The sequence below is a fragment of the Canis lupus genome, chromosome 2 (assembly GCF_048164855.1).
Source record: "Canis lupus baileyi chromosome 2, mCanLup2.hap1, whole genome shotgun sequence".
NCBI lineage: Eukaryota > Metazoa > Chordata > Mammalia > Carnivora > Canidae > Canis > Canis lupus.
This window is the reverse complement of record NC_132839.1, coordinates 72,043,666-72,071,229: the sequence shown is the minus strand read 5'-3', so window position 1 is coordinate 72,071,229 and position 27,564 is coordinate 72,043,666. Positions and strand designations below refer to the sequence as shown.

At 47.9% G+C, this 27,564-nt stretch overlaps 1 protein-coding gene across 2 annotated transcripts in view; it reads right to left on the bottom strand.

Moving 5' to 3' along the window:
• The window catches only part of STK32B (serine/threonine kinase 32B), a 385,348-nt gene that overhangs the window by 237,287 nt on the left and 120,497 nt on the right, over positions 1 to 27,564 (bottom strand). For both annotated transcript variants that reach the window (XM_072806445.1, XM_072806448.1), the window contains exon 3: positions 16,827 to 16,978. In XM_072806445.1, the coding sequence (XP_072662546.1) occupies positions 16,827 to 16,978 (152 nt within the window). The remainder of the gene's footprint in view (positions 1 to 16,826; positions 16,979 to 27,564) is intronic.

Sequence of the window (27,564 nt, the reverse complement as noted above, 5' to 3'; positions counted from 1 at the left end):
TTGTGATACAAAAAGGAGCTCACCAAGTGTACAGGTGTAGGAGGAATTCAGGGAATTGGAACAGCGCAGGCAAACACCTGGACAACTGTCTAAAATCACCGGATGTCGGAGCTTAGCTTCAAGGAGTCCAGCACTTGTGGCACACCACGTGATGTTAACTAACTTAATAACATTGTAAAGCCTAGTCAGGTTGGAAAACCAAAGATAAGTGAGGAGAAAATTTAATTTAAAGGAGTGGAATAAAATCTTATTATAGCAGGCTCCACTAATTTGGAACATGCAGTAATTCAGAGAGGCAAAATGGAGCATTTGAAGAGCTGATTTATACCATAAACAAGATTGGAGGTGGAGTTAATGTATAATGTAAGCAGGATTGGAAGCACCAGTTCACAAAACCACATAGACTAGTGATTGGTTTTCAAATATTCAAGGTGCATGGTCACATAGCAACAAAGATATGCTAATGACAAACACTTAATATATTCATTAAAATAGGTCCCCATGGTACTGCTCCTGTCTACACCTTATTAGGCTTTCTACTTTCTGCACAGTGTTGATGTACACAGACCTGCCTCACTAGGACTCTTTCTGTACAAACAACCACCTTGCATCCTTAAATAAAATGACACTCATTGCATGCCCCTGACTTTAGCTGGGCCTGGGGTAGAGAAGGGCAGCCCACTCCACCAAACTGAATTCTACTGCCCCATAAAGGATCTCCATAGGCCCAAGACTCTTTCAAGATTAACATCCAGACACAAAACCTGTAACTAGATCATGGTTCATGAGAAATCTCATTACTCCCAGTACAGACCTCGAGGGTGTGGACAAAATGGAAATTGTCAAGAGTGGTTTAGGCTGATTTTCCCTCTCACTGCACCTCATACAAAAGTCCATAATTAGGAAGGAAAGCAGGATTAACTACCTCTGTATCAACACTGTGCACAGCAGGAATGTCAAACCAGCCTGACACCAAGATCTGCCATTGTGTCTCCCACACAACCCACTCCACCTAAAGGCCACGTGAGGACATGGTGTGTACAGATGCTGTGAAGGCCAAACTCTTGCACCTGTGCTCGCATTGTCTCTCTGCCTAGGGCTTCCTGCTTCCTCTTTCCTGCTCCTGAAATCCTGCCTCTTCTTTAGGATGGAGTACAATGTCACCATTCCCTGTCAGGATGAAATGTGGACCATGGTGCTGATCATGTTGGGGTAGGAGTGTGGGGCTCATTCTGACCCCTTACTCCTGCCAAACTGATCATTCCCCCACAAGGTGAAGTTCAATGCTTTCTTCTACTTATCCTGCAGGCCCCAACTCAAATATTCATACAGAGAGCCTTTACTGAGGGGCACCTGGGTGGCTCAGTCTGTTAAGCATTCAACTCTTGATTTAGGCTCAGGTCATGATCTCAGGGTTGTGGGATCAAGCCCCATGTCGGGCTCTGTGCTGAGTGTGGAATCTGCCTGGGATTCTCTCTCTCCCTCTCCCTCTGCCCCCCTGACTTACACATCCTCGAGTGCTCTCTCTCAAATAAACAAATCTTTTTTAAAAAAGGAATAATCAATAATCTTCTTAAAAAGATCAGTCTTATTGGTAATCAAAGACAATGTGTACTAAAACAATTAGAACCTATCATCCAATTTGCCCCAGAGAAGGAAGTGAAAGAGGCCATTCCCACAGATTGCTTAACAATTGGTCACATTCTAAAATGCAATTTTGCAGTATATTCCAAACACCTTTTGACTTCTAGGAATTAATATTTTAAGCGTAATCAGAGACACAAAGTTTTGTAATCATCACACTAGCTAACTTTGAGGTTGCCGTTGTGGGGCACCATGCCCTCATTATGCCTAAATTTTGTGAGGTTCCCACTCTGGAAAGTAGGAATAGTCCACCATGAGAGGTGCTTAGGGTAACACAGAATAGCACATGTCAACCACCTGAAAGACAAACTGACACACAGCAAGAATGCAGTGTATTTTAGATATTGCTATTATTGTCACCCTTATTTTCTGGGAAACAACAACACATGTTCTACCATGAACACCACACGGCGGGACTTACCCCAGGTGGGACGACACATTGTTGGTAAATTTAATACTACAGTTAACCATACTTCTAAGTCAAGAAAACCAAACATCTGAGCATCTTAATAATTCTTCAAAGGGCATCTAATAAAATTAAAAATCAATTCCAAAGATTAAAAAAAAACAGGAAACCAGGAATTAAAGGACAAATGTTATTGATGCAGTCAAACAAAGGAACTCATTAAGAGATGTAACTAACCATTGGTAAAGTAGAATCTGTTCACTCTTCAATCAATCATTCATTCATTCATTCTACAGACATTTCCGGAATGAATTCTTCATGACCAAGTTCTAGTGGCTGAGAAACAATGCATTCATTTTGAAGGAGGAAATAGACAATGGAACAGATAAATAAACAGGATAATTAATGATGGTGATGAATGCCCTGAAGAAAAGGATACAGGGCAGTTAGAGAGAGAGAGAGAAAGGACAGCAACACAGGAATCTTTCCCCTGCACATTCTCCCTCTCCCTCCAGCAACCAAAGGGGTCCATAGGGTTCAGCCTGAAAACCACTGGTCAGTCTACCTATCTCTGTGCCTCATAGCTCAGTGAGACCAAGAGGAAGACCAGTGATGACAAGGGTCAATCCCAGACAGCAGGTGATCTATGGAGCTGGGCACCCCCTACCAGCTCCACCCTGTATTATTCCCACAGGGTGGTAATGCAACAAGTGCAACAAGGCTCAATAAGCTTTCTGCTTGACACACTCCCCCACCACTCCCTAATGCCCCTTGCACCCAATTCCTTCATTCATCTCACCTATCTGCACCTGCAAGCATCTGAATTTGTAAGTCCTGACCTGGCATGGCTCTTGGGACCAAGAACCTGAGGGTAAGACTCACTTCTCAAGCCTACTTGTTCATGGGAAGAAACCAAATGAGGTCCTAACAGACTGGGTGCCTGCTGTTTCCCTAGAGGTTAGAAGGGGGGAAAGGGGAAAGCACATCTGCCTTGGCCCCCACCATCACCATGGGTGTTGCAGACAATTGTGATCAAGAGTAATGCTGCTTCTCACCCTGACCTCGTGCAGTGGAGCAGCATGCTTATCTGCACTTGGACTAAGTCCCAGCTATGCTTTCAGTCCCTACATTCCCCACATGAGTTCTTTTTTGTGTTTTCTCACTCAGTAAGACTTTATCTTGTGTTGAGTTTTTAAAAATTTCTGTCAGTGGCTTTAAGTAATTTTAAAAATAAGACTATACGGTGGGAAAGGAAGGAAAGAAAGAACAGAGAGGGATGGGGGGAAAAGAAAGAGTAAGACCCTTGCAGGGTGGCAACCAGCCCACAGCAGGCTCTTAGTGTCAGCGTCCCTGGGGTTGTGGGCTGTGTATATCAGGTGCTTCCAATGACAGTATCCTGGTGCCTTTGTCATGGCACTGAAGGCCATCGAATGCAGAACAAGAAGGCCACTCTTGTTGGAGTTGGTAGGAATGGGTAGGTCCCATTCCTACTGCACTTTCATCCTAATTTTAACAAGGAGAAAGTCTTGCTTTGATGCTAGCCTGTCTTCAACACTCTCCCACTACCCACCCAACTCCATTTTGAACAATGAAAGACCTGGTCTCAAGTTCACAACCTCAGCAGACAACAATACTTAGCTAGAATTTAAGGCACTGTATAAGTTTCTTCGTATATATTCTTAGGGTTGCCTTCTATTTAAGACAATGGAAACTATTTTTTTACTTAGAGGGGATAATACCAAGGTTTTAAGATCATATTCACTTACATAAGAAACCGAGTTGATATAAAAATTTTAAATCTGTAACATGCAGATACAAAGGTGGAGTGCTCAGTTACAAAGGTGGGGTGCTCAGCTAGGAAGGTGGTGTGGTCATCTACAAAAGTGGAATGCTCAGCTAGGAAGGTGGGGTGCTCAGCTACGAAGGTGGAGCGCTTAGCTATGAAAGTGGTGTGCTCAGCTACGAAGGTGGAGTGCTCAGCTAGGAAGGAGGTGTGCTCAGCTATGAAAGTGGTGTGCTCAGCTACGAAGGTGGGGTGCTCAGTTAGGAAGGTGGGGTCCTCAGCTACGAGGTGGAGTGCTCAGCTAGGAAGGTGCAGTGCTCAGCTACGAAGGTGGAGGGCTCAGCTAGGAAGGCAGTGTGCTCAGCTATGAAGGTGGGGTGCTCAGCTAGGAAGGTGGGGTGCTCAGCTACAAAGGTGGAGTGCTTAGCTACGAAGGTGGGGTGCTCAGATACAAAGGTGGTGTGCATGTGACCATGAGGGACGGCAAGGCCTCTCCAGCTTCCTTCTCCATGGCCTCACAGAATCAACTGTCATCTAGAAAGTGGATAATCATTTTGCAGGGTCACTTGACCAACTGTTTTACAGGTTGAAATGAGCCTGAGCAATACCAGGTTGTTGGCATAGGAAGGAGGATGTGGGGGAAGGGAGACAGCAGCTGAAGGACTGAAGTAACATAATCTAGTAGAAATATGTTTTATAAACGCTCCATTTCCCTCTTTAGTGTGAGCAAATGGCCTCAGACCTATCTTGCAGAACATCGTGGCAAATCAAAAGTGCATGTCCTGCCAATCAAAAAAAAATGCAATTCTGTAATGAATGGTGGAGAAAATAATTAAAAACAAAAGCTGAGAAGGATTTCTGAGAGCAAAAAGCATTTAAGTGCATTGTTCTATTGCTCTGGCACATATGTTGCATATTAAACTCAGCATGTTGCAGGGGGTGATTTATCATGCGTGCAGTGTGTGGTACTGTGCTAGGAGCTACGGATGAAGACAGGAGAAGGCATGGTCCCTGACCTCAAAGACCCACGAGGGAGGACAGGAAGCTTCTCTCTTCCTCCCACACTTTCTTCCCTCTTTTCTCTACCACCTCTTGAGAATCTACCATGCCCTAAGCCATGGATTTGGTGCAAACATCCAATTCAACATAACCAACATATTATCAAGTGGCTACATAAGCTTAATACTGTTTTGAGTCCTTTAAGCATTCTGAAAAAAGTCTATGAAGAAATGAGCCAACATGCAACATGCTAACATCAGAGACAGGAAGGCACCACGCCTTATAAATAAAGGAGGGCAGCATGGTGGAGAAAGCCCGGAGCTACATGAAGCTGATGGTCTGGGACTGCCTCTCATGAACGAACAAGCTGTAGACCCTCTTTCAAGATGCCCAGACGGAAGAACTGCGGGGCCCCAAGAACACAAGCCCCATGCTGCAGGCAGGATTTCTGCTTCTGGGTGGGGGGTGCTCAGCGGGGATGGCTCTGAAGGATGAAGCTTTCTGAATGTGGCAGCCTTTGTAAGTTTGCAGTCCAGTGTGCCAACAATCCAGCAAATACATTTGACTTTGGAGTCAGCAGACTTCCTGAAATCCCTTCTTGCACAGCTGTCACATGGACAGGGGTCAAAATACCGATCTCCCTAGGGAGATAACTCCATCCTCCACTGCCCTGCCGCATCACCCACAGACCAAACGAATCACTGCACTCATCCTTTCTCCTTTGTGTGGACAAAGGCCCATGATCTACTAGAGGGAAGGGGCTGGGAGGCAGGCAGGGTGAATGAGGTGCAGTCTTGTAGAGGTGAAGTAACACAAGCAGAGAGCAAGGTCCAACAGCACTGAGGAGGTCATGAAGCACAGAGGCCCACAGAGTCCTGGGAAGGGATCCTCCAACCTCCACATACCTGTGACCCAAGGAGGCATAGCCAGAGACTTGGAAAGGGCAGCGGCTGTGGGCATAGCTTCTTCAGGGGCAACCAGGTAGGAAATGTAAGGGTGGGAAACAGGGTCAATCAGGAAGGTGGAGTGCTCAGCTACAAAGGTGCTCAACCTTGACCTTCCAGGGCCCTGGGACCAGGCTGCCATGTTATAGGGTAATGTGAAGACAGGATGGTTCCCAGCAAGTGTGCAGAGTAGAGGTCTGGCTGGGGATTCAACAGCAGGAAGCATCACTGGGGTTCCTGGTGATGGGTGTTCTAAGAAAATGCCACCATTTTGGATGTAAGACCTTGTAAATCCCTGCCCTTTATGGGCAATGTGGCTTTTAAACTGATATTGTCATTTACTGTCGCTGCTGTAAGTGTTCTCTCTTCTGTAAGCAGAAGCACCAGGGGCCATTTATCAGTGAGCATGCTTTCCTGAGAGCAGACATTTACTGCAATATGTTTTCTGTTCTCCACTAGCTGGACATACTTCTTGACTTCTTGGGCACCGGGAAGCTGCTGGTCAAGTGGGAAGCTTGCACAGTGGTGCCTTCCTGTCTCTTGTGGCGTCTACCACTGGCCTGGGGCACGGCCCTTAGCATGGGTGTGGGACACAACACTCTTTAACCATTAATGTGACACCTTGATTTTATAAATTGAGATTTATTTTCATTAAACCTATTCTTTTTTTTTTTTAATTTGATCACATAGTCTGGGTCATGCCTTTCTACTTATCAAAGCTAGCTGTGCTTGGGCCCAGTCCTCAATTCACAGCAGCCTGTGCATTGTCAAATCTCAGCCTCACAAAGCAGGAGATACAATCTAGGCTCCTGGCTGTCAAATGGGTAAGCAGAAAAAACCCCTTCCTTAAATGAAACCAAAGGTAAAACACTGGGACCCCTGGGTGGCTCAGTGTCAGTGGTTGAGTGTCTGCCTTTGGCTCAGGGTGTGATCCTGGAGTCCTGGATCGAGTCCCACGTCGGGATCCCTGCATGGAGCCTGCTTCTCTCTCTACCTGTGTCTCTGCCTCTCTCTCTGTGTCTCTCATGAGTAAGTAAATAAAATATTTTAAAAAATACTAACACATCGAGTAGGGAATGTAGAAAGCAGTAGGACGGAGGCCTGGCACCTACACATTCAACCCCATCATCCCCAGTGACCCCTAAGGAACTTCCTGGACTCCCCAGGGCTCTGCGGAAACCAAGGGAAAACCAGTGGGCAGAGTCGAAGGCTTTCAATCCATGGCTGAGAAAATAGTAGCCTGGAGGACAGCATCAAATTTCCAGTTAGTGGGTAAGATTCCAACAGCAGGTCTGTTTTCCCTCTGAAATTCCATCACAATGTTAAGCAATTTTATGGCATCAGCTAGAAAAATGATGGCTGTGCCATGTTCTAGAAAGTATAGGCTCTGGAGTCAGAGAAGCAGGGCATGAATCCCAGCTCCAGCCCCTACTAATGATGAGCTCTGCACAATGAACCACTCAGCTGCTGCATCTGTAACAATATCTGCCATGGGGAGCTGCCATGAGCCTTCAGTGCCATGACACCCAAAAGGCGCCGCTTCTTTGGGAGTGTCCCTGATGCCACAAAGGGATGGCAAGTTCCCCCTGACTTCTCAGTCCCAGAGTTTGCTGAGCTTCCCTCTCAGAACTTGCCAGAATCTTTAATTATACACACTTGTATTATTATTTGATTTTTGCCTGTCTCCCTACCTCGACTGGGAAAGGGGATGTTCCATGCAGGTGAGGCCATGTCTATCTCACTCTGCACGTTATTGTCAGCACCCAGGACAGTGGCTGGCATGGAACAGGTGCATCATAAACATGTGCTGAGGAAATGAACTCATGACCCCAAAGGCAGTGTGGCATGTGGCACCAGGGGGCAGAGCACACACACCAGGGGCAGAGCACACACATAATGCTAGTCCAATGTACAGCCCATTCATTTACAGGCCACTGAGCCTCCCTCTGCCTTAGTGACCTGTGCAAAATGGAGCAGCAGAGTGCCTGCTGGACAGGGCCCTGGTGAAAAGTGAATAATTCACGCGAAGCACTTAGCACAATGCCAGGTACCCAGCAGGTGCTTCATAAATGTTAGCTATCAGAATCCGCACCACCGTTAGCCATTAGAATAGAAAAGGTCACTTTCCTTCCTTAGCTTCACAAACTTACTCTGGATCAGAAAATCACCACTTGTTCAGCCAAAGCACAGATTAGCAAAATAATTTCTATTGGGTTTCAAGGCCTAGAGGGTTCACCTTTGGTTTTGATTTCCAGGTGACAGTGAGTCAGCATGAGGGAAAAACCAAGGGGGCTGGCCACATATCGCTCTCTGTATATAATTTCTGGGGGACATTTACTCAACAAGTATGAACTGAACATCTACTGGATGCCAAGACACATGTGTGGGCACTGGGAACAGAGTGGTGAAAAATGCAGGCTGGAGTCCCCGCCCCTGGTGTGTGGAGCGAGTCCCCGCCCCTGGTGTGTGGAGCCAGCCTCCTTCACATGTGTGAGGCAGACACAGAAAATAAGCAAGATAAATACATAATAGGGATCGTGTGTTGTAAGGTGAAATATGCCCTAGCAAATAAAGCAAGGAAGAGAGCTAGTGGACTAGGGACAGCCGGGGCAGGGGTTTTGAATTGGGTGGTTGGAGACTCAAGTAGGAGGTCACATTTGATCAAGACCTGAGGGAAGTGAAGGGATGTGCCTGCAGGTGTCCAGAGGAGGTTATCCCAGCAGAGGGAAGCCAAGAGCGGAGACCTGGGTGGGGGTGGGGACGAGGGGTGGGTGGGGGTGGGTGCCTGGCTGGCAGAAGAATATCAGGGAGGCTGCCATGTGATTTCTAAAAACTTGAGGAACAAGGGCGCTGCAACTTCCAATTTAATTAAGCTCACTACAGCAGGTAAGTACTCCCCATTAAAATGTATTACATTCCAATGCAATGTTTGTGTCTCTTTGGGACGTGAGCTTAACACAAAATTGCCAGGTCGTTGAGCATCCACCAGCTTTGTCTGTGGTCCTCACAGGCATAACCAGGCTCTCCGCCTCCCACCAGCAGTTTTACGCATATAAACTGCTCAAAGAATTTACAGGTCATTAGCCATATTTCAGTTTTTATCAGAAGGAAGTATAGTAAGGTAGCTCCCCAGCAAATGATCATTTCCACAGGGCTTCCATCCACTGGATCTCATTAGCTTTGGCCTTCACAAAAGCACAGAAGGGAGGGAACTACTGCTCCCATTCTGTAGATGAGGAAACTGAGGGCTTCCAAGAACACCATCCCGGGAAGGGAAGGACATTTCCCATTTTCCAATTTCTTGTTCAGTGTACAGGCACCACATCCTCTTCCCATTCCTCTCGAAGTATCTCTTTCCTTGTGAGCAGAGCTCATCACTGGCTCATGGTCAAGTCTGGGAGGCTTACACACCCCCTACTCTGGTCCTGGCTCACAGAGGTTGGATTTAGAGACAGCAAAGGCTTTGTTGCTAGATCTGGGACTGTCAAGGTTGTGCTGGAGCTGGCTTATATGGGGCTCATGAGAAGTGCTAAATTTTCAGAAATTTTGCAAGCTGGTTGACATCATGCTGTCAGATTGAATCAACTACGTCTTAGTCCGTTGGGTCAGCTACAATAGAATCCCATAGATGAGGGACTTATAAACAGCAGAAATTTCTTTATCACAGTCCTAGAGCCAAGAAGTTCAAGCCACAGACAGATTTGGTGTCTGGCAAGCATCAGTTTTCTGGCCCATAGATGACTCTTTTTATGACGTCCTCACATGGCAGATGGGTAAGGGAGCTCTGTGGCTCCTCTGCTATAAAGGCACCAATCCCATTCATGAGAGCCCCACCCCCATGACCTCATTATCTCCCAAAGGCCTCGTCTCCTGATATCATCCCATTGGGGGTTACGCTTCAACATCTGAATTTGGAGAAGACACAAACATCTGTCCAGAGCATACATACCCTGACATGGAAATCAGCTAACTCAACAATTCAGGGCTTGCTCTCTTTCCACTGCGACACAGGTTGTTAAGGATTTCTTTACTGCTATTATTGCTTCCAATCCCAAAGCTTCCTCCTGCTAGCTATGTAGCTTTGCACAAATTATTTAGCTCCCTGGTCCTCGGTTTCTCCAACTGGAAACTAGGGATAGTAACATCCATCCCAAAAGATGTTTCTGAGGATCAATCAAGATATGATAGGAAAAGAGCCACGCACTGCAGGTGATCCATAAAGAGTGGTGTTACTAATATCATCAGGCATTGAAGAAGTGCGGGATGAATTTTATAACTCCCCACAGACCAAGGACAGTTACAGAAAAACACATGGTAAATATGAGGAGCAGTCAGAGAAATGGGCACAAGAAGGTGTCATATTGGGTCAGATGGTGGGGAGAGCAGGGTACCCCAAAGACCGCTGGCAGGTGCAAGGTCCATCTGCTCTTCCCTGTGACCTTAGGCAAATCTCATGTCTTTCCTGATTGATTACAGGATCCTCCATCTACCCACAGTGATTGTCTGATACACCAGGGCCCAGGCCCCGGACCCAGCTCCACCCTCCATGCACCCTATGTTTGTACAGCATGACCTCTGTCTCCTCACCCAGCCCTTTCCATAATCCAGTGCCCATCCTCTGGACGTCAGAACACACCCTGGGTCTTCCTGTAATCCACAGGAACGACCCCAACCCTGTCCCCTTAGGAATAACAAATGTATGGCACTTAAAAATAACATTTGGGAAACCTGTCATCTTGAAAGCCCAAGCCGAAGTTACAAGTGATGTTAACAAATCTAGAATAGTGAAGTTTGTGAAAAGGATCCTGGATAAGACGGCATCACCTCATGCCCCCTTTCTTAAGGCAGTTTCCATGGTGATGGAGCCTTAAGAAGTTACTTACTAGGAAAACTCCATGAGCATTTAACATCTGTGTGTCCAGGATGGACCAGGATATCGCCTGACCCCCAGGACATGGGGGACATTAATAATCTATATTTTTTAAGTTATCCCAGGACCCCAAAGGACACTGGCTTCTCAAGTTGTAAGGAAGAGAGCAGGGGAGCACGTTGACTGTTGGCTTAACGTCTGTCCTCTCTCACCTACAAGCTCTGTGAAGACAAGAGAGTGACTCTTTCTCATTGTTCTGTCACCGATGCTGGCACCATGTTTGCCATATCGCATGTCAGCCCTTGGCAATGGATGCACGAACTTTCTGAACATCAGAATCTGGGAATGCAGAGATGAATAAGATGTGGCCCATTCCCCAGTACATACTTATTTAATGAATGGACCTTTTTCGGGAGGGTAAGCAGAAGTTCTCGCAGTGTTCCGGGCAGGAGAAACAGCATTTGCAAAGGCCCAGAGAAATGAAAACAGCAAGATGAATTACAGGTGTCTACAACCAGTGGGTTGGTTTGGCTGCAACAAGAGTGGAACAAGATGGTAGCAGAGGGTGGTGTCAGCGGGAGAGGCTGGCATAGTGTCAGACGCCTGGTCAGGGAGAGGTGTTAAGTCTGTGGGTTTGGGTACACCATCGTTGGGGTCTATACAGAGAAATGGTGACCTCAGGTTTGCCCTTTGGGAAGATTTGCCCTGTGCTATGGCCTAAATATTTGTGTTTTCCTCCACCAAAGATGGTATGTTGAAACCTCAGTCCCTAGTGTTATGGTATTTGGAGATGGAGCCTTTGGGTGAGAAGTAGGTTATCAGGTGGAGCCCTCATGATAAGATTAGTGCCCTTTTAAGAAGGAAGGAGAGAGAGAGAGCTCTTTCTCCCCATAGCCCCATCAAGAGGACCCAGCAAGAAGACCAGCACGCCAGGAAGAAGGCCCTCACCAGACCCTACCATGCTGGCATCCTGACCATCACTTCCAGCCTCCAGAGCTGTGAGAACTACATCTCGTTGTGTACACTGCTTCATCTATCAGAGTCTGTGATGGCAGCCCGAAATGAGTAGGACACCCTGGGAGGGCAGAGTGGTGATAGACAGCTGTGGCCGAACTTTGAAATGCCAGGTAGGAGGCTCTAGCAATAGTCAAGGCCAGAGATGATTATTTTTATGGAAATGAGGTTGCTCAGGAACTAGGGATTATAAAGGGCTTTTATCCTTCATCACAGATTCCAGGGAGTGGAGGGGGCGGGGATGCCAGTCTCTGTCCTCCCCCCCCTCTGCAAATGCCTTCCTGTCCCCCCTGCTTCAGTCAGAGCAGATCCACATTTAAACACCTTACACAGTTTGCTTTGGTCAAAGTCTCAGCACTTAAAACAGAGTTAGCCTCCAATTGAAGTGGTTCTGTCTCGGCTCAGAGTGGTGTGGAGAGATCTGTGTCCTGACTCAGTGCATCGCTACTCCAGGAAGGTTCTAGAAACACACCTTCACTATGAGAGCTGTCTAAAATGATTACAGGTTGTCTTTCCTCATCCCCTCCTGCCAGGTATTCACCCCACAGTGACCTGACTAGTCAAATGGGCAGGGGAGGTGACTGAGAAATTTTAAATGAAACACATTATAACAGCTAGTCTAGTAAATGTAGGCAATCTGGTAAGTGGAAATGGGTTTTGAAAATGAGAAAGAGGGACTGAGTGTGTTGTCCATGTAGTGGAGGCCCACCTGAGTGTAGTTCTAAGAGCATCACCACCACCCCTGATCCTCGAACCAGTGGCTGCCTCTCACCTGAGACCCTGTGGGCACCTGCTGAGTAGTCCCCATTCTGGTCCTTCCAGCCCCCCAATGGCATAGTCATCCTTCTTTTCTCATTTTATAAAGAAGGAAACCAAGACACAGAGAAGAGAATTCATTCACTCTCAAGGCCTCTATATTCTGTGACCTGGCAGGCGTCAACCACAGAAGGTCATTTCTTCACAGCTCTGGGGAAGGGAGCCCCCAAGCAATGTGTGGACATGGCCAGGTGCTGGTGAGAACCCTCCTCCCAGCTTGCAGATGGCCATCTTCTTGCTGTGTCCCCACCTGGCAGAGAGACGCTCTTCATGTTCACAGCCACAGACTATTGTGTTGGGGCCCTACCCTAATGACCGCATGTCACCTTAATGATCACCCAAAGGCTATCTCCAGATAGAGTCACACTGGAAGACAGGGCATCGATTCAAAAATTGGGGGGGGGGGTGGAGGTACACAGTTCAGTCCCTTACAGCCTCGCCAGCATGAGAAGCAGGGCTGCCATGAGAACCCAGGAGGTCAGACTCAGCCCCAGTGCTGAAACAGTCCCCATCACCTCTCTCCTGTCCCTTCTCCCCTCCCCACCTCTCTCCTGCCCCCCTCTCCCTCCTCATCTCTCTCCTGCCTCCTCCCCTCCTCTCTCCTCCCTGCTACTCCTACCCTCCTCTCCTCTCTCCTCCCCTCCGCACCTCTCCCTTGTCCCCCTCTCCCCTCCCACCTCTCCAGGGCTCCAGCCAATGCACTACCCTCACCCTCACCCTTCTCCGGGTGTGATTTCTCATTCCAGTTTCCCTTTGCCTGGAGTATCTTCCACCCTAGAGAGCAAAGCAGCGGCACCACAGAATAGGTGAAAATATTGCTCTTGACAACAACTTGGATCATCACGTGCTTGGGAGCATACATCATTCGTTCCTCAGAGGCACAACTGCCATGCAAATCATCAATGCCCAGCCTTTGCCTTGCCAGTTATGGAGCACGTCAGCAAAAGAGCAGAACAAGAAGGGGCACGGTGAGGATTTCCGAGGCTGCAATAATTCACCCTCCTTGTAATGAGATGAAAAGCTGACATATAATTAATGCAAAGTGGAGGTGTCCTTATGAACCCATCAAACAATTCCATGCTCCCTTCCAGCAGAGGCCAGAGAGGCAGCCAAACAGAGGCCTAGCAGGAGGGTCTCCCTGCAGGGTGCAGGGGCCAGGGGCCAGGCCTTTGCAGGGCAGCTGTGGGGGAGGGGCTGACCCAGACAGCCTGGCTTCGGTCCCATCTCCTCCACTTACTCACAGTATGACTCCATTACCCAATCTGTATATTGGGGATAATAATATTCAGATGGCAGCAGGAAACCAACAAGGCTGTTGGGGGACCTGAGAAGTTAGGGATACTTATCAGTAAATGTTAAAGGTCATTTTCCTACAAAACTGAAAAGCTCAGGGCACAGTGGGATGGTCTTGAGTTTGAATCACAGTTCAAGTGATTCAGGCAGGCAATGAGCTGCTTTGAGCCCTGCTTCCCCTCTCTGAGAAAGGGAGCCCACAGCCCTCACCTTGCAGGGTTGTTAGCGAGGCTGCAGCATGCGGACGGGAAGCACAGGTGGCAGGCTCTGAGCACCTGGCAGGTACACTATGGTTTCCAGTCTCCCTCCACAGGTCTCCATCTCCTTCCTCATTCTGGCTTCCAGAGACTCAGGTGGGGGCCACCCCGTCCCCCTCCCCCACCGCATTCGTAATGGGCACAGACCGAGCCAGGTGCAGCCCCCCATGCCCTTCGTCCTCTGCTGGGACCCTTTGGCTAGCAGGAGAAGTCAGAACAAGCAGTGGTCAGCACGAGCCACAGCTCTGAAAACAAGGTTAATGCAGGGGAAAGCCAGAGAGACACAGAGAGACCAAAGCCAGTGGGAATTCTAGACCCCTTAGCTATAAAACCCAAGAGATTCTCCTTTGTGCAGCAGCAAGTTTAACTTTCTGCCCAATAGCTGTATGAATTCTGAGCCAAATAGCGTGTGAAGTGCTCAGTCCAGACAACGGGCTGAAGGGCATTTCACTGCCCATCTGTCTACTATCACATATTCACAGACGCATGTACAGATAAGCTCTTAGAGGAGGCTATATTCTCATTTACAGAAAACATACTTTCATATCTCTCCCCCTCAGCTGATTCTCCTAACAGTGCTGGTGGTAAGTCACAGCATTAGTTGCTTAATTTTTTTTAGAGGGAGAGGCAGAGGGGGAGAGAGAGAATCTCAAGCAGGCTCCACACCCAGTGCAGAGCCCAAGGTAGGGCTCAATCTTATGACCCTGAGATCATGACCTGTGCCAAAATCAAGAGTCGGACGCTTAACTGACTGAGCCACCCAGGCATCCCAGCCAGGGCATTATTATTGCCATTAATGGGTGACGGTTCGAGATGTGACTATAAAATCCAGCAGCTGTTCACCCTCTCTGGCTCACAATGGATGGAAATGCAATGCCAGGGTGCCCACAACTGCAGAGAGCTCCCTCCTTTACCCTGCACAGTTGTGTAATCATGAGTGTGTGACACTAACTCGTGTCTTGGAGCCCATAAACAGCATGGGAAAGTGGTGCCTTCAGAGGGGCCGCTCCAACATAACCCCCTCCTTCAACACACATCACATGTCTGGGCTTGCATCCAGACCCCTTGGTCCATGCTAAGGAGTCCCCTAGAAGGGTTTATTTCCCACAAACAACTTGAGTGTGTGCATCGCTGCCTGGAGATATGGAGAACTTGCACTTGTTACTCAAGCTCTTGCATGTCACCTACAGTTAGGCCTGTCCCCAGGACACCGCCCAGGTGTGCAGTGTTTCCAGGCATACTGTGGTTTTCTCAAGCAGGACAACTGATGTTCCCTTGTTCTATCACCCGTGTTCGGAGAGCCTCTGAGTGTAGAGAGCAATGGAAATAATGGGTGGTAGCATAACAGAACACGAACCAGACTAGACTTTCTCATCAGGGGTCACTTATGATGCTCAACTGAGGTACAGAATGAAACATCCAGAATCTGTTTCCTGGAACAGCCTGTTCTGTCCCCTTCAAGAAAATCCAGCTCCAAGAACACTGAGCAAGTACCTCCTCTGACATGTCTGCGACTGTGTCTGAGACTCCCAAAAATGAAGAACCAGACAGTCCCTACTGCCTTCAAGGAGCAAGCGATTCCTTGATAAGGCCAGATAAGTAAGCCAATGATTTGGGTTTGGGATCACCGCAGGAAAGGCTGTGCTAGGTGGGTCAAGCCCAGAGTAGGTGGAGACAGTGAGGGGCACTCGGTTGGCCCGTGGGTGATGAAAGGCTCCTGCTCCAAATACCTACTAAGCTGGATAAAAGGAATATGTGGGATTTCTTTAGAGGAGGGGGCAGGAGGTGGAGATGCAGGTGGAAGTTTCAAGATGAGGAGATGTCACTGCAAATGCACAGGGGCAGGGAACCATCAGCAGGTGGCTTTTTTTTTTTTTTTGGACAGCTTATAAATTTATTCTGTGAGATCAATATTACTCTGATATAAAAGCCAGGCAAAGATACTACAGTAAAATGTACAAAAAAAAACTATACAACAACATTCCTCATGAATACAAACATTAAAAATACTTAACACAATATTACCAGATTTTAATAAAAATTAGAAAATATACTAGGCATACTAGTTTGTATTAACATCCAAAAATTAATCAATATAATAAACCATATTGATAGAAGGGAGAAAATACCATCCCAATAGACACACAGAGTTTTGATAAAATCAAATATTCATTTGTGATAAAGCTCTCAATCAACTAAGAATAATAAGTAACTTTTTGTTCTGACACATTATATCTATGAAAAACTTACAGCTAAATCATAATCACAACAATTTGAAGAAGAGATGACAGCCAGGGATGGGATGGAGAGAAACTTCTAGAACATGGATCATGGCACGATGTGTGTGCCAGATTCAGAACTTGGAATTTAGCATATCTATCCTGGGCAGCCATCCTGAGGCATTCTTACCATCAACACTATGGGTGGTACGTTTTAAAAAGCTAAAGTTAAAAAAAATTAAAAATATAAAGCTAAAGTCCCTTCTATTTGGGCAGCTGTTAAAACATTCCACACGTTTTTCTCAGAAATACGAAAACCTTCTCTTCAAAATCTATTTTCAACTGTGATTCATCAGGTAAGAGAATATAATTAAAATTAAAAGTGAGCAGATGCTTCCAGATTTCATGAGAGAATGCACTCCACAAAATATCCATCGGGGAACATAACTCTAGAAAATATCCAAAAGAGAAAATTTCATTCCTCTCTCTCTACCAGGGAGAAGCTTCCTCTCAGCAGAGTGAGATTTGCACGTGGCTCTTTGCAGTGAGAGAGCCATGGGGCCCGGCATGCAGTCACTCACCACAGGTTGACCAAGAAAGGGTGCTCCAGCCCCTGCATGATCTGCAGTTCCCGGAAGACGTTCCGAACCTCGTCCCTCTCGATGCATTTCTGCTTGTTCATGTACTTCATTGCGTACATTTTCTTCGTGTCTCGCTTCTGCACGATGCATACCTGAGCAACAGCCAAAGTGGAGAACATTCAGGCCAACAATTACAAATAATAATAATAATAATAACCATAATAATAATAAAGAAGTCAGCTCCTCCTTGCACATCTACCCCTGGGTTTAAGCCTCTGTTCTGAGAACTTGCTAGCGGAGCAGCTCTGGCTAGGCCACAACCTGTCTGCATCTGTAAAATGGAGGAGTGTGACCAGATGCACCTGTTTATCAAATATTTACGTGAAGCACCGGCTGTGTGCGAAGTGCTGGGGAAGGAGACAGAAGGAGCAGCCCTGCCTTCAAGGAGCGCACAGACCAGGAGGAAAACAAACTCACTGATGTCCGCAGTCCTGAGATCCGTGGTGATGGTGCCCACGGGGTCCCCTGGCCCTCCCCACCTCCGCACACACCTCTGTCCACCAGCCCTGCTCTCCTCTCTGCTCAAGGACTCTCTCTGCCCACTTTACTGCCCAGGCAACAGACCGGCGATGCCAGAGAGTCAAGGCTGGCAGGAGCAGCGCCTATACCCCAGCCCCCTTGCCTGTTCCTCTGGGTAAGTCCGAGAAGTGGCTCCCGGGGATCCTCAATCTCAGGGCTGGCAGAGCAGGGGTGGGAACGTGATGCAATGATGACAGCTCCTGGATCCCGGGCACTTTCTTGCAGGCCAGTGCTGAGCAAATGCTCTGCCTGACAGTCCGCTCAAGGGCCTCTCGAATAAAGCCTCATCTTCCCTCAAGCATGAGGACGTGGTGGCCCTGAGTGCACTCATTACTGCTCCCAGAGTCCCACAAGACCCCAAGTGTCAGGACGGAGAGTCAAACCCAGACAGCGTGACTTTGGAGTGACCTCCTTGCCCGGGCAGCAGCGGTAGGTGGGAGGAGGCTATCACAGAGGGTTCCCTGGAGGAGTTAGTGCCAGAGCAACAGCACAAGAATGGAACGATGGGAAAGGAAGAGACTTTCAGGGAAACGGAGGGGTATAGAGGAGCACCTGCGGCCCGAGGACATGCAGCAAGGAGTGTGGTGCAAGGGGAACCCCTAAGGAGGGCTGCATTAGCCAGTCTTCCCGAACACTGGATGAGGTACTGGCCTTACTTCCTGGGTCTCCCTGACACAGAACCACACACTGGGTGGCTTACAACAGACACCTATTGTCTCTCAGTTCTAGAAGCTGGCGGTGCAAAGTCAAAGTGTCAGCAGCTCTCCCCTGAGGCTGTAGGGGAGGGTCCTTCCTTGCCTCTTCTGGCTTCTGGTGGCAGCCAGCACCCCTGGGCATCTCTGACATCCATGGGCTTCCATCTGGCCTTTGTCGTCTTGTGGCCTTCTCTCTTCTGTGTGTCTGCATCTGTGCCCAAATTTCATCTCCTTCTTAAGAACACCAGCATTGGATTCAGAGTCCATCCTAATGAATTATGTCTGCAAAGACCTATTCCAAATAAGCTCCATTTGGAGGTTCCAGGAGGACATGAATTTTGGGTGACACTATTCAGCCCAGTACAGCTAGCTATTATTATGATCCTCGCTTGTCAGATAAAGGGAGAGAGGCCCAGGAAGGTGTAGACCCTCCTCACGTCTCTGGACTCAAACCCATACCCTGCCTCCCCAGCAGGCACTTTCCATCAACAGGCTTCCTCCCTGAGGACAGTGCACTCGAGGTAGGAGCCAGGGATGAGACCACGGGCCTAGGCACTCAGCTCAGGAGCTCGGATTTTCTCCGGCATGCCACGTGGCTCCTCTGCTGGAAACCGGACTCCTTTTAGCTCCGACACACCGTGAATGTGATGGAGGCAGATACAAAACAATGGAGAAAGGCTCCGGTTCTGCCTCCCCAGTCTCTGGCTCTGTCTGAACTGAGTCAGCCAGGCCCACCCTGGACCACTGGAGGCGGCAGGGCTGGGGGGTGGGGGTGGGGATCTAAAATGATTACATGAGACCGAGGAAGCAGAAGTGCCCGGTATATCAGGGGGTGATAAAAATCCTGAATCTTAAGGTCTTAAATAGCACATTTCATGCACCCTCCAGAACGATGTTCTTGCAGGCAGTAAAATCACTGGGATGAGACTAAAGGCTCATGGAACTTCCTTTCCAGTGAACTTGAAAATTTAAAACACCTGGAGGCAAAGATGTGTTGTACAAAAGGAGCCAGGGGACCCTGGCTTTGTGGCATCCCAGGAGAGACTTCCAGAAGCCTGGACCCAAGTCCCTGAGACCCACACCTGCAGGCCGACACACAGTGGGGAGGGTTTCCCATCCCTCTTACTTCTCTTGTGACTTCTCAGAAGAGATGTTCAGCAGAGGCCGGGAGCCCTGAAGTCCAGCTGAGCGCATCAGCTACAGAAGCACAGGCTGTGACTAGTTCACATCCGTGCAAAGGCCCAGTTCTGTGGCCCGGTGGTTAAAGACCTCCATGACCCTCCTCGTTATAGCAGGCAAAGGTGCCAAGAGGTGGCTCTTACCTCCTGGGTTTGGGGAGTGTGGCACTCAATGCAGCTCAGAGACAGGGACGGGAGGGACTGCAAAAGGCTCTTCAAAGTGCAATTAGAATTCCAGCTTTCAAAGAGAGCTGGGGATTTGGATGGAGCTCGGCAGTGTGACTTAGCAGGGCAAAGCAGGGAAGGGCAGTTGGCACAGGATGTTGGGGGCAGCTTGAAAGTTTGGTTTCACAAGCAAATGAAGGGGGGGGTGTTAAGGGATGGGGCCTTGGCAGCTCGACACTGATGAAATGAGTGCGGCTGCACCTTGACTCCATCCTGGGTAAACTGAGGGCTTGGGTCTATTTTTTTAAGGCATCTTAGAGGTTCTCCATGTTTCTCAAGAACACAGAACTCAGGAGGCTGGACCTAGGGCCAGGAGAGCTGGGCTCTGCTCTTGGTCCTCCTGCTGACCAAGAGTGGGACCCACTCACCTATGTCTGGCCTCCCTTCCTCATTGGCCAAGCAAGGTTCATAGCAACAACTGAATCAACCTGACCAGGAGATGGAGGCTGAAACAGAGACGTAAGGTAAATCTAATGCCCTGGGTAGAGGTGAACGTCTGCTGGAAGAGCAAAGACATGCAGAAAGTCTGGGCTCCAGAGACATTCTGACCAGGGTTTATAATCCAGCTCTTGGCTGTGTGACCATGGGTAAGTCATCCACCCTCTCTGAGCCTGTCTGCTCATCAGTAAAACTGGAGTGATATGTTCTTCCTCCAAGAACTGTTGTGTGGGCCTCAGAGGGGATGCCTCTGAAGGTGTGCTATGGTGCCGCACGGAGGCTAGTCTTCTTTACTTCCATGACATTATGCACATATAATGTTCCTGGGACAGAGGCCTTCCGCAAATGGCAGCTATTACTATGATAACCAGACCTTCATCATAATCATCGTAGAGGATTCACCTAAAGGAAGGGCAGGGGTGCTGTGGGGAGGGGTCTGGGCTGGTCCGGGCAATGTTTGCTGCTAGGGTGGTTGGCTGGTGCCCCTCACATTGCAGAACCATGGAAGTAGGGACACTTGGAAGCAACCCCCAGGCTTTCTCTCAGGCAGGTGGCTGAGGTGCAGGGAACGGAATAAACAAAACCAGAGAGAAGGGGAAGAGCAGGGGAAGGGTAGGCAGGCTTTGTTCCTGGTTGAGCAGCTGTTCTCTCAACAAGAGGTGTCCATTTCCTAACCCCCAGAGCCTGGGAACGTGACCTTACCAGGATAAAGGACCTTTATAGATATAATCAAGAATCTTGAGATGAGATGTCTCTGGATGACAGTGGGCTCAAAATCCAACCAGTGTCTTCATAATAAGAGAAAAGAAGTGAGAAGTCATAGAGGAGAGGGTGATGTGACCATGCAGGGAGAGCTTGGAGAGATGACACGTCTACAGACCGAGGAACACTGAGGATCGCTCGCAACCCCCCCAGGAGAGAGGCACACACATGGATCCTCCCTCAAGCCTTCAGAGCTGGGACATAAACTTCTGTTCTAAGCCACCCACCCTGTGATTCTTAGTTATGGCAACCCAAGGAGGCCAAACAGGCAGTCGATGTTCCTCATAGCCATCCACCTGTGGCTGAGCGGCTTGGCCAAGGGCCCCTGTGATCCTTACACTCTCACACTTGGGGGTGAGGATGGACCCTCCCAGGTCTAGTATGGTCAGCTCTCCATGGAACCCAGCCCAACGTGTGGGCCACCCAGGCACCCTGTAAACATGGGCTGGTGGGAGATGGACAGACATGCCTGGAATCCAAACCCGAGCCCTGGAGGAGGAGGAGGCATTGAGTGCGCTCAGCTCCCAACATCTGTGCCTCCCAGGACCCCACATTCTAGCCCAATCCCATGGCCTGTGTTCTCTCCATCTGAGTCTCTGTGAGCAGAGCAATATCTGTTGGTTAGAGTTTAATGCTTGACATTTCATACGGGAACATTTCATGGTGAGAGCTTCCTAACTGGACGGTCCCACCTCTGCTGTGGTCTCGGCAGGTGTCCCTTTGCCTAGTTCAGAAAAATGAGACTCAGAAAATGGGACCCTTCATTCAAGGTTTGTATCTTGGCATTCCAAGCCCTCCTTGCCTATGTTACCTCTGACATGCATGTGTCTGTGCATACACACCACACACACACACACACACACACACCACACACATGCATACGCACACACCAGAGAGCACACACACACAATGCACATATACAAACACACATGCACACACACAAATACACCATACCGCCTTCTACACTTCTTGCCTCCTTCCCCACCCCCTCACCCACTAACTCTGTGGCCATTCATTGCTTTCTTTAGGAAGCTTCCCTTTATTCTTTAAGTCGATATCTAGACCCTTCCCAATGGGCTCCCAGAGCCCTATTTTTATCAAGCTGCTTCACACACTGGATTACGAATCCTATGCTGCTTCACATGCTGGATTATGAATCTTGCACTTCTTCATGCACTGGATTATAAATCCCTGTTTATTGTCTAATGGTCAGAACCCAAGTATCATGAAGGCAGGGGCCATACTGTCTGGTTCTCTATCAAACCCCAAAATTTCAGGGCTCAGACACGTGAATTTGTCACCTTAGCCCTGGACGCCTGGCAGGAGCATATTCTGTTCCCTCTGCTTAGAATACCCTCTTGCAGGCCTCCCCTGGCCTCACTCCCTGCAGGCATCACCGCCTCCTGATCACAAGGCCTCCCTGACACTGATCCCCAGGCCTGAGGTAGAGTCCAGAAAGGAGCTGGATTTCATTTACAACATGTCCACCATGCCCTGTGTGGCTGCAAGCAGGTCAGCATCCTTAGTGTCACCCTATTGACAGCATAAGAGGAGGGGCTTCTGTTCCTCCCAGCTCCAAATCCCATGGCAACATTGTGATGGAGGGAATCTGCTGAAACTTCAGGAGCTCCTGGCAGGTGCCAAGTAAGTACTCTCCTCCAGCAGATTGGCCGCCCAGGTCCTGGGAATCTCCAACTTCAAAAGAGAAGAGTCGGGTCCCCAGTGGTACCAAGCTCCTTCACAGCACAGCACAGATTTCCATGAGAAATGCCACAGTTAAAGAGGCAGAGTGTGAGCATTTTGGCCAAAGCCGTCCAAGCTGCCAAAAGGCAAAGACCCAATTAACATTCATTATTCTAATTCAATTAGGAACTGATGTTATCATTATGAATCACAATTTACTGGGACAGAAATTATAGCTAGTGTGGATTTCAGGTGACTTGCGAGAAAGAAGGCACACATGTCAAGCAGACATCTCCATGTAGGAGTTGAGAAGGGAGCCAAAGCATTTTGAAAGCCTCCACAGCCCTGGCGTCCGGGGGTCTCCAGCCCCACGTCACATTCAGAGTGCTGGAGATTTGGATTCTGCAGCACAGCCAGAGGTCTGGGAGGCCCTGGGATTTTTTGGTTTTTAAAAGCTTCCCCGGAAAGTCTGATGTGCAGGCTGACTGAGAATCCCTTTGCTGGGCTCCAGGAAAGTCCCTGTCCACTGCATCTTCAATGACCTTGACAGTCAGCACTCTAACCTCCACCTGATAGCTCAGGCAAGCCAGCCTCTGGGATTCAGGGGACCCCAGAATCAGAGGTCAGAGCCTAGCTGGGAACCCAGAGCTAGGCAGGTGCAAAGGCTGGCACTGGTCCTTCCATGAGCCCCCCTGGAACCTCCCCCCGCCGCCGACTGGACTCAGCTCATCGCTCTGCTGCTCACCTGCCCCAGCTACCCGTGAACTTAGCAAAGGCTGTTGAGTGAATATACCATCACGGTGTGCATTAAAGCACACTGGTTATGCTTGCAGGAGTGAGATTCTGGGAAACAACCAATGTGGAGACAAGCAAGAAAAAAAAATCAGGATGAAATAGGTTCACTAAAAAGAGCGATCATGCTGGATGCCATTGTTCAAATATCCTCTGCGACAGGAAGACTGGCTTCAGCAGACAATGACTCTGAACTACATAATATGCATCCTCCCCCTCCTTCCTCTACAATGGGATGACAATTTTCTTCAAGGAGGCAGCGTGATCCATTAAATACTCACTTGCAGCCAACGGATGCCACAGTTCTGGCCAATAAGATATTAGTCTGCTGGAAGCTTCTAGGAAGTCTTGCTTTCTGGATAACAGGGAATAGCTACAGATGGCCCCAATTTCTCCCCTTCACCATTTTTCTTGTCCTTTCTATCTGGAACACATATGTAATGTCTGGGGCTGCAGTAGCCCCTTGTAACCATGAGGCCAAAGGCATTTCAGAGATGCTGAATCTGTTATCATGGAGTCACCTACTTTCAGATCTCTTGTTATGTGAGAAAAATAACCCCTCTTTGTTTAAACCACCATAAGACAGACTTTCCATTTCTTGCTGCTGAGAACATTCTCATCTGATACACAAACTATGCAGTCACTTTTCAAAGCACCAAAGGCCCATGTGGCCTCTGACCAATGGTGGCCTCATTGGAGTAATCAAAAGTCAGCCTCAAGAAAAATACACATCTGGATGAATATTTTACTCAGGAAACAGTTATTAAGTGCCTGCCATGGGCCTGCTGCCACATTAGTTAAGAAGACATGACACTGCCAAAACACGAACTTGAGTTAAATGGGATAAGCAGACAATATTCAAGAATAAAAGTCAGAGCTGTTCACCGTTAGCCACGGGGCCCTCATGGCCTGGCCCTACCTCCCCTTCATGCACATCTGTCCTCCCTGCTCACTTCCCACTCTGGCCTCTCTGCTTTTCCTGCATTACCCATATCCTTCCCCATGTGTTCCAGTCTTGGGCCCTCACCTCCTCCAGGCTCTGCTCATGAGTCATCTTATCAGGTCAGCATTCCTGACCTCTCCACGTGAGAGAGCAATCCCCTCCTCCATCCACATTTCCTCTACCACCTGATGAGCTCCTGTCACTGAACATGCTTCTTGGTTTATCTGTTCATCCATTGTGGGTCTCCCCTCTGTAACGTAAACTCAATGATGATAGGGATTTCTTCCTCTTTTGTTCCCGGCTCCGTCCTCAGGAACCAGAATGGTGCCTGGCATGTGGCAGGCATCTGATTGATAGGGTGTGGCTGGCTGAAGGAATGAATGGATAATTATTTAGAAAAAGGCAGTGCTACGGGGGGGGGGGGGGGGAGTGAGCACATGAGTCTAAGGGATCCAGAAGAGGAATCCTAACCAGGTTACGGGATTAGGGAAAGACATTCTGGAAGAGACTATTTCTCAGTCATCAAGAGTTGATTTCATGAGAATAGAGGTGTAGGGCAGAGAGAGAAGGAAGTGCATCACCATAACCCCCCTGGGAGTGTAAAGAAATGAACATGCATTGGTGCACGTTAGCATGTGTTAGCAGCTTTCTCAACTTGCTCATCTGTGAAATGTGGATAGGAGTGCCCTTATCTTAATGGGTGGTCATGAAGGTTGCATGGTTCAGCGCTTTCCACATGATTTACTACTGTGATTATGATCATCCTTCATATGTGTTATGAAGGTAAGAACAGAGAACGTCGTAGGGATGTGTAAAAGTGCCCCAAGAAAGAAAGATTCCAGGAACAATTTCATAATTGTCACAAGTAATTCTATGTATCAGCTGGGCTGGGACACGGTGTCCGGATATATGGTCAAACATTACTCTGGATGTGTCTTTGAAGGTGCTACTGGAGGGTTTTCAAAGTGGATGTAGGTGAAAGAAAGGGCGGGGCACCTGGGAGGCCCAGTCGATGAAGGAACCTGCTTTCAACTCAGGTCATGATCTCAGGGTCCTGGGATCGAGTCCACATCAGGCTCCTTGCTCAGCGGGGAGTCTGCTTCTCCTTCCCCCCTCTGCCGCTCCCTCTGCTTGCTTTCTCTCTCTCTCTCTCACTCTCTCTCTCTCTCTCGCTCTCTCTCGCTGTCAAATAAATAAGTAATCTTTACTTATTAAGTGGATCTAGGTGTATAATTGTGACTGAATGAATAAAAGACAGAATAAACAAGGAATTCGAAAAACTGGGGTTTGGGGATGAGGGGAGTTCTTTCTGACAGCAGAGTAGAGGAAAGCTTTGGAGGCAGTTCCAAAAGCTAATCCTGTGTTCTATAAAAAAGAATTAATGCCACTGTTTACATATACACTGATCCCTCCTATTCCCCGAGTCACAGGGAAGCCCACTGGGTCAGGAAATGCCAAAAAAGGTCAAGGGAACAAGTGCCACAGGACCAGCCGTGGTGCTTCTGAGGCCCCTGATGCTGGAAATGTGTCCTTTTGGGTGAAGCAAGTTAGAACCACTCCATAACAGTCTTTACGTTCTGTCTCCCTTTCTGATATTTCCCACACATTTCTTCCCCCTTCCCTTATATTCCCTTTCACTATTATTTATATTCCCCAAATGAATGAGAACATATAATGTTTGTCCTTCTCCGACTGGCTGGAAGGGGAGGAGGGCGGGGGGTGGAGGTGAATGGGTGACGGGCACTGGGGGTTATTCTGTATGTTAGTAAATTGAACACCAATAAAAAATAAAAAATTAAAAAAAAAAAAAAGAACCGCTCCATAAGCGTGAGAAGGCCTGAGAATGCTCATCCCGAGGACAGAATGAGACATCACAATGGGAGGACACCAGGAAATGCAGGAGATCAGTGAGGTCTGTCAGATTGGTCAGTAATGGGTCATTTGCTCTGGTTGATGCCTGAAAGCCGTTCACGAGTGAGCCTGCATTTTCTGTTATATTTAGCTCTTAATAAAGCGATCCCTAGGAGCCAGCAAATTCCTCCAAAGTATGCCTCAAGCCAAACACAACCTAATTAATATGAAATGAATAAATATTTCATTAAAGAGAAATGGATTCTATCTTCTATAAAAGATGTCTGTGCAAACAATAAAGGCTTCTAGTAAAAGCATCATGTTTAAGGATTCTAAAACAATTCTTAGGTAAGAGGAACAGCTCACAGGCACAGGAAGTTAGGCGACTTGCCCAGAGTCACCTGCTTGAGCCAGAATTCCAATTCAGCTCTGCCAGACTCTGGAGCTGCATCTTTCTAAGCCTGGGGTCATAAACTGAAAAACTTTTGCATTTCCCTAAAGACACCAACCACGTATTCCAAGCCCCCACTGCAGCAGACATGGTGCTAGCTGAGCATCTGACACACATCTGCTGTTACATTGCTAACTGTCCCTGCCACAGGACCTTTGCATCTGGTGTCCCTTTTGTCCATGATGTTCTTTTTTCCCCAGATCGTCACATGGTCTGTCTTCCTCTCAGCAATAGGGTCTTAGCTTAAATATCTCCTTCTCAGACCTTCCCTAAGCCCTCTCCTCCAAGAAAATCAGTCTTATCCTCCCAGATTGCTGCTCTGTACATATTCTGCAGAGCAATTATCATCACTATGTCACTGTGTTTGTTTAATGTTTGTGTGTTAGTCTCTGTGGCATCAGGGACCTTGTCCAAGTTGTTCATCACACCATCACAAGCACCTAGAATGATGCCGGGACAGAGCTGTTGCCATCAATATTTCCTGTTTGATTCCTGCCGTGTGTTCCACAATACTACCATCATCTTGGAGACCTAACACTTTAAAAGATAAAAGGAAAAAAAAAACCCCTAAAACACTAAATTAAAAAAAAAAACCAAGTCAAATGTTTCTAAACATTCAAACTTATAAACATATATAGAAAATCTAATCTCCATTTCTTTCCAGAACAGATTTATTACAGTCTGGTCACTCAATTGGTTAGTCTACTATTAATCAAATATACTTTTTTATGTCACAAATTTACATGCAGATGAAAGTCTGGAATGTGGAATGAGACAACTAATAACATGCTTGGGCATGGAAGTGATCATCGCTGCATAGTAAAGCTGTGTGGAGTCTGGGATGATCATTTGTGCAAGTCCAGCTCAGCCTTATCCAGAATCTTCCTTCGAGGGACATAAAGAGTTATTATCATATAACTCTGTGCCACTCTCTGCTATTTTGTGTGCAGACTGCCTCTGGCTAGTCCATGAATTTTAATTAACTCCTGTTTATTTTGCTTCAACCCTGCAGCTCTTTAAGCTGCAGGCGCAATGGCCAATCTAAGAAAGACACTTTGGAAGCAAGCTGCTCAGAAGGTTCTGCCAAAGGTTCCTCTCCCTTCCTTGAAAATAATTATGCCCTATTGACTTCAAAGTTAAC